The 7,738-nt window shown below is 39.9% G+C and overlaps 1 protein-coding gene across 1 annotated transcript; it reads right to left on the minus strand.

Annotated features, from left to right (window-relative positions):
• Window positions 1-3,513: 3,513 nt before the first annotated feature.
• Window positions 3,514-4,825, minus strand: hoxd12a (homeobox D12a). The gene is made up of 2 exons (XM_061089116.1): window positions 4,240-4,825; window positions 3,514-3,752 (listed from the first exon to the last, which is right to left on the minus strand). Exons 1-2 carry the CDS (start codon window positions 4,823-4,825, stop codon window positions 3,514-3,516), a joined length of 825 nt encoding a protein of 274 aa, XP_060945099.1.
• Between the last annotated feature and the right edge of the window lie 2,913 nt (window positions 4,826-7,738).

Here is a 7,738-nt window from a genome sequence, read left to right on the forward strand (position 1 = left end):
TTTCCTTTAAAATAGTCGACGTTTAGTGAACCTGGACCTGTTGAGTGTCACTTCTCAGTGTTTCTGCGTTGTTAATGTTATTATTTATATATGTGGGGAAGCACAGAGTTTTATTTTACTTGTGTAAATTTCCTAACCAATTATTATATAATATTATATTTTGCACTGTTCACTTTTGTACCTTAGAATGGCTCAAAAATGCAACGTGGGCATTAACTAAGATTAAAGTTATCCTCCATGACTGCACAAAAAATCCAAAATAGAGAATTTGCATTGGATAACTCACTTTTATATTTCACATTTGTAATAATATAGTATAAGCTACTATTTTGAGCTAAAAAGGTATAAAACATCTTGTTGCTGTGCCACTGTGCTGTGCGTAATCTTCACTTTATTGCTTTTATTTACCAAATCAAAGCAGGATGCTAATTTTAAATCGTTCACATTCATGAGTAAAAATGTATATTATGAAAAATACTCCTCATAATCTTACAAAGAAATAACGTTGTCCCAATATTGTAGAAAGTATCGATGCACGTCCTACTAACTTGACCTTAACTTTGTTTTGGCGCCCCCACTATCTGAAAGGAACCGTAGCAATGGCGCAGTCTGTCTGCGTTTGGCAGTAAAACAATAAAGTAACAAATAGAGGGAAAACCTTACGTGTTGAACACAGAGAAAACTCAGCGTACAGCTCTTCAAAATAGTCCGAGCAATAAAAACTAACAGTAGGAGAAGTATAGCGTGTGGTCAAGAAACTGGGAGTCCAAGAAGCTGGGGAACAACAGGCCTGCAGCCTATGGGCGCCGAATACGCATAGAATACATTAAAAGAAAACCAACAATACGGTGAAGGTTAAAACGGACGAATTTAGCCCACATTGCTCTACAAAATAAAAGCCCTCGTCCAAAAACGGGGAACAATGATGATCTGAGACCTGTCACTCTGATGGAAAACACATCTCTTCACATTTCATTACAAATTACAGGATTGAAATGTTACTGTGACTTTCACGAAGCTATAATATCACTGCAGTGGTACAGGGACACGATAGTAGCAGTAATGAGGTGATGATGACGTGATGATGATGATGCAATGGGAGGGACCATTAATAGATCAAGTCTCCGGTAAGGTTTCATATCTGTTGGAGGTGGGTTACTCTGAAATAGCTGCATCTTGGATCTTTGCTTGCAGAACCAGACTGAGCATAGGATTAAATATTGTAGAAACCAGTCTGTAGAAACCAAAATGTAGAAACAGAAGACTTAACATCACAGTTAATTGTTTTGGAAAATAGAAACGACAATGTATGATGGAAAATCCCTCAACGTCCCCAAACTGTCTTCTAATACGCACAGTGGAAAGTAATTTGGCGCATACACCGCCATTCCAAATGTGTTTGCAGTGAAATAAAGAACTTTTGAGTTGCACCAGATCCATTTGGTCGCAGGCACAGTATCTACCCTCGGTCCAACTGGTGTGTGGAGGTCTTGGCTGTGGCTGTGAACTGCTGCTGTGTTATGCGTCGTCTGTGAGGAGGAATTACGCATAAGCGCTAAGAAGGAGGAGAAGAGCCAAATATTACGCAAGCACATATAGGAGCCAATCGTCACAAAATATAGGAAAATGTACTATAGTTTGATGCGTTAGCGAAATAATTAAGATTTGAGAATAAAGTGGATGATTATGATGAAATATTACTTGAAGAGTGCTTTGTGTTACTATATTAAAATGTGTACTTCTCTTTTTGAACAGGCGAGGACAGATATTTGCACAATGGTAAAGCTGCAAGCCAGGACGTTTAATTTCATATTCAAAAATAAAGATTTTTGGTAAAACAGAAACAAATATTTTTCATTATGCATGCATTTATAAGTCCATACACACTTTTCTGAAGTGAAGACTATTCTGTTTATCCTAAGGAAGAGGTATAAGGACAATCGCAGAGATGTTCCTCTTCCATCGCCGCAGACATGACCATCGATGTTTCCTGGATAATTCCTCTGACATACATTCTACAAATAATTCCAAACATTTTGTGGGACGAGGTGCAGACTCGTGTGAGCTTATATGAACTCAAAAGATAAATATTTTGACCAAACAGTGAGCGACTGACTGAAAGATCCTGAATTTGCCAGTCTGTAAAAGTGGAGCCTCGTTGTGGTTACAATTCGCAGTTTAAATACCTGCATACAAATATAAAAGGACTCCAATGATGTTCAATAAGATATTGAAAGGTTGTTTAAAATTGTCCTTATGTATAAATGTTTTTTTTTCTCAGGTTGCAGCTACTTTACAAGATCTCTGGTCCGTGCGTAAAGAGATGGAGGGTCATATTCACATTTTCATTTGTACCAATAAAAAGCTTTATAGAATTATATTTTAAAATTTGTCTAATCTGAAGTTTGAATATCTTTATTAAATTAATCAAGTATAGTTTTAAAGGATGAAGTATTTGTAATTTATCTCAGGTTTCGTTTACTTTTCAAGTTCTCTGCGCCGTGCGTAAAGAGATGACCGGTCGCAATCACATTTTCCTTATTGACCAATAACATGCTTTATGGAATGATATTTTAAAATAAGTCAAATCCGAAGTTTAAATATCTTTATTTAATATTAATCAAGTATAGTTATAAAGGACAGAGTTTCAAAGCAAGAGTGATTCCAATGCAATCTCATGTAGGACTGTACAGCCATGTTTGTTTGGAGCGACACAAAAACCAGGGTTTCGAAATGAAAATAAAATCTTACTTCAGCACAGTGGAAAATGTGGAAAACAATCCTGAACGTTTCACATCTACAAACTCGCGTTGTTTTTACAGACATTTAAAGGAAAACACTTTCCACCACCGAATGCGGCGCATTGTTTCTCCTCCACACAGCGACCTTGAATGTGGACGCGGTCACACATGGAACAAAATGTAACATTGCTTATTTTAACAGACTCACAATAAACTTGAAGGGGGGGAACTGGGTAGGCATGCAGCTATAATACATTTGAAATACTGACTTTTTGTTTACGATGTTTATCCGTCGGTAAACATGAACTTGACTGTTTGGGCCTACACTTCATGCGCAGGCCATCTTATAAAAATACACAAAGACAGACTGGACTATAATCCTGTTTAGACTGGAGGGACGCGTGTGTTGGATGAGAAAGAATTAGTCTCCCAGGTTTATTCTAAACGCACCACGGCCCATCAGGAGGCCTACTTCGCATTTGGAGAATTCCAGTCCGATACGAGCACTGCGTAAAATCTAATCCGTAATCAATTCTTAAATTAGGCTCCTATTAATATTCCTGACAATCAATCTGTGATCATTGATACAACTGTAGAGAGCATGTTGTGATTTGACTGTAAACACTTTTACAATATTTATAAATACACGTCAATGCCTTAAAATCGAGGGGGCTCGCGATGTGCTGCTACATTCATACCCTACAAACACACACAACACAACACAACATATTCTGTGCGCTGCTGGTCACGATCAAGTCCAAAGGTCATAGCATCAGTACAGGGAGAAAGCCTGGTCGCGCATCATGAGCCGCTTCTTCTTCATCCTGCGGTTCTGAAACCATATTTTCACTTGCTGGTCGCTCAGGTCCAGTCTGTTTGACAGGTCCTTGCGCTTCTGTCTGTTTATGAACTCGTTCATCATGAATTCATTCTCAAGTTCAGCCAGCTGTGGCTTCGAGTAAGGCTTCCTCTTCTTGCGGATTTTCACTTGAGACGAGCACCACGGGGCACCTGGGGAGGAGAGGCAGAGTTTTACACTTTTAAATTAACACCAACTTCAGCAACAGTTAGAAGCTCTGGAGGGAAATAAGAGTTCCCAGTGGCACTGTCCATATATAGGGCTGCTGTGCCTCACACACATATGGCTTAATAATATTGCAATTGTAAGGAGGAACGCCTATACAGTGTAAATGCGAAAATAGTGATATTACTTTGCAAATTAGCTTGAACTTGGATATTATAGGAATATTAGAATAAAACTGATGCCATATGAGAAATAAAGGGACTTGAACACTTACACAATATGCTTGAATATAATTCCTATTTAACAATATATCTATAATGATGACGTCTAATACTGGATAAAGCGTTATTGCAATAAAATAAGACACATGAGCACATATCAAATCATCCTTGTGGTATCATGGTGGGGGTTTTAAGAGTAGTATTAATAGTAGAAATTGTAGAAACCATTAAAAGAATATAAATGCTACTTAACCTTCAGTAAAGCTCGTCCTGGAGCATGCGTTGCTCGCTGGGGGGTGCAGAGGGTCGTGCTCCTGCTTGGTGCCGTTCACATGCAACGGGCCTGCTGACTCCGCATCTGTCTGGGCCGCAGCACCGAGAGGCCGGCCGTGCACATCCGAGTACCCGCCGTCACTCAGAGCCCCGTGCTCCCCGGTGTACACCTCCTCTCTCCTCGCCGCCTCCTGCGCCTTGTGGCCCGCGTCCTGGAAGCACCGGAGGGGCTCGTCCAAATGCGCCCTGATGTGTCCGCCGGAGGGGTTCAGGGACACGGAGCCGGACAGGAACGGAGGACAGTAGCCCCCGAAGGCGCGGCTCTGTGCGGCTGCTGCTGCTGCTGCTGCTGCTCCTGCTGGCTGAGCTCCTCTGGACGTGCACGAACTTGAGGAAGTCCACGGGAGCGTGCACACCTCTCGCCTATTGTACGGGAGCTGATGCAGCCCGGGTATGTGGGCTCCATTGCCCCGCAAGTTGGAGAAATAAAGCGATTCAGGTGGAGCGAAATTCAGCAGAGAACCAACGTAGCCGGGGTTTAAGGGATTCCGCTCACACATTTCCATGGAGCTCCCCTCGAACGCGTCTTCTTGCAAAGCCTTTTAGCAACTCCTGAAGAATAAAGCCTGGGTAATTGTTGATTTGTTAATACGGTGTCACGTGATATGCAAAATGTGTTGTTGCGCTCCACCCCAACACTGCAACGCAAAATACTCCATGAGGAAATATTTTGGTATTGTGGGTGGAGGAATGAGGTTCAATTCCAGCCCAGCGTGCACTGCTCTATATTTACACTGACAGAAACCGTCACATATCTATAGAATTCTGGAGCTTCTGTCAGTTTCTGTGTCACATGAGCCCGGGTTGTATTTCGGTGCTGTGACATGAAACAATGTGACTCCATGCACTGAGCCACACAGGCTGCAGGGAGACACAAGAGAACAGTCCCAAGGCAATGAATACCCCACGTGAAACAATGTGTCACAAGTACAATAATCAGGAAATAACAGAATGATTTTCTTAAAAAAAATGTTTTCTTCCACGAATCAATGCACAATGCAATGTCTTGAATACACCATAAGCTACTTACTATCCACGTTCCAATGCACGTTTTGCTACATACTACATACATCATCACAATCATTCAAATCCCCCTTTTTATCCACACACACTGGAGGTTATTGCAAAGAACACTGTGGCCCTGGAGGTGCGCACTGGTTCTGCGGAACCTCCCAGTAAACAATGCGGCCTTTATGCTCGTGTTCGCCTCGGAGCTACATGAGCTGAAGACACACATCACACATATGATGAAATGTCCGCAAGAATTCACATTCAAGGAAAAAATAAATGACAAAAAAGTCTCATTTTTTAGATTATTACTAGATTATTTTTCGGAATCATTATATTTAAACCTCATGTTTACCACCTGTCCTATATATACGGCTTCTGTAAAATCTGAATGTAGTTATCTTAAGTCATATCTGATATTAACACTTTGGGTCTGAGAAAAGCGAATTTGACTTTTTTCGAGTGTAAAGAAAATGATCTTTCCAAGCAGTAATATTTATTACACCGTCTGTATGATAGCGCCACTGCAAAACTACAACCGTGAATGAAAACGGTCAAATGCATATATACCTTAAAATAAAAAAAGCTGGAATTAGAAGAAAAAGAATCATCTTCAACAACAAAATAATTACACAAACTCACACTCAATTATCCAAACTATTATATTAGGACAAAAATCATACTCCAACAGCAGTTGACCAACCCTGTCACGGACTACTCCTACGGGGATTTAACAATGTATATGGTTTGGTGTTTAACTGCGTGTTTTATATTCAGTCATAATAATAATCCTATAGTTTTCCCATTACCACAAATATACTACAGCAGATACATGGAAACTTTATAGACTGAAAGTCTATTTAATAATCGTTTTAATTCAATTTTTTACATCTTTACAATTTTCCTTACAGATTAGGATTAAGAGTTAAGTGAGTGAATGCGTGTGTGTGTATGGGTGTGTGTGTGTGTGTGTGTGTGTTCACTAGTTTGTCGTCACCTCTGTAGGTTCGTGAATTGTAGTTAAATCTATCAGATTATGGTTAGGTGAATTATTCATGGTTGAGGTTAGGGATAAGGTTTGTGTTGGGCTGTACATAGTGATGAAAGTCCATTTTGTGTGTGTGTGTGTGTTTCTGTTGTGTGTGTGCATGTTGATGTTGTGAACATTTTTGTTGGTCCTCACAAATTCAAAAGGCTGTTTGAGGGTTAAAACCTAGTTTTATGGTGAGACTCACGTTAGGGATTAAGCATTAACTTGTGATGGTTGATGTTAGGGAAAGGGACTAGGGAATGCATTATGCCCATGAGTGTCCTCACAACCATAGAGAGACAAAGGTGTGTAGGTGTTGACATTGAGAAGCATGCAGTTGTCTTTTCATCGAGCCTTCAGCATGTAGCGGTGCAGTGTGGAGAACATTTCATTTAGGAGATGCTTGTCCTGTCCCCTTTCTAGAAATTAAAGCTAATCTCACACAGATTCCTTCAAACTTAGTCCTAGCCAGGTCCAAACGGGTTTATTTGGGTTATGTGAAAAAACAAGTCAAGGACAGATCTCCTCAGGGGTTGGACAACTGAACCTGCTTGTTTTTCTTGAAGCAAGCTCTAGCAGCACATGTAGAGTTGTACAACTCTGACATTAAGACCCACCACCAGAAAAGACAACAACAGATTTAAGTGAGACAAGCTCGGGTTTAAAACTAGACACATTTCTTCATTACTGTCTGATGCTATTATTCGTGCTGTTGCGGCTGTAATCCAATAGGGGGCAGTATAGGTTAATATATATAACCTCTCTTCATTGTTTGACAGTGGTTTAATTCAACAATTAAACATCATCCTCAGTTTCAGTTTCATATCTGGAGGTGAGCACATTAAGGCTCGATGATGAAAATGTGTGTGTAGCAGAATGAGGGACCACGTGTTAATGTATGTGATACTAACACTAACTGTTTTACTATTTCCACATGAAAACAGACGAATAACATACACAACAGAAAAGATTGACTAGATAAGAATTGCAATAAAAAGGAGGTGGTCAAGGCAATGATTCCCCTGTGCTAATGGCGACCATCTTTAAATAAAACCTGCCTTTGACTCATGCTGTGAGTGTCTCAGTCAAGGTTAAGACGAGTAGTCTATACGGGAAACATCCTTAAACAAACATACTGGTTAAGAATCACTCCTGTTAGTAAGCTGCTGTATTTTAAAACGAGGTAAACAAACAAAGCAACTGGGAAAAAACTGACAAACGGAGATTATTTTAGAAATGATGAAAACATTTTGCATGTAGAAAATTAAACAGAAATAATAAGTATTTGAGTCTGAAATAGTGTATTTAAACCGGTCTCATATTAAAAGATGTGTGTGAAAAATAAAAACAAAGACAACGAGGTTTTCTTGAAGACTTTTTC

Source organism: Limanda limanda, chromosome 16, assembly GCF_963576545.1.
Source record: "Limanda limanda chromosome 16, fLimLim1.1, whole genome shotgun sequence".
NCBI lineage: Eukaryota > Metazoa > Chordata > Actinopteri > Pleuronectiformes > Pleuronectidae > Limanda > Limanda limanda.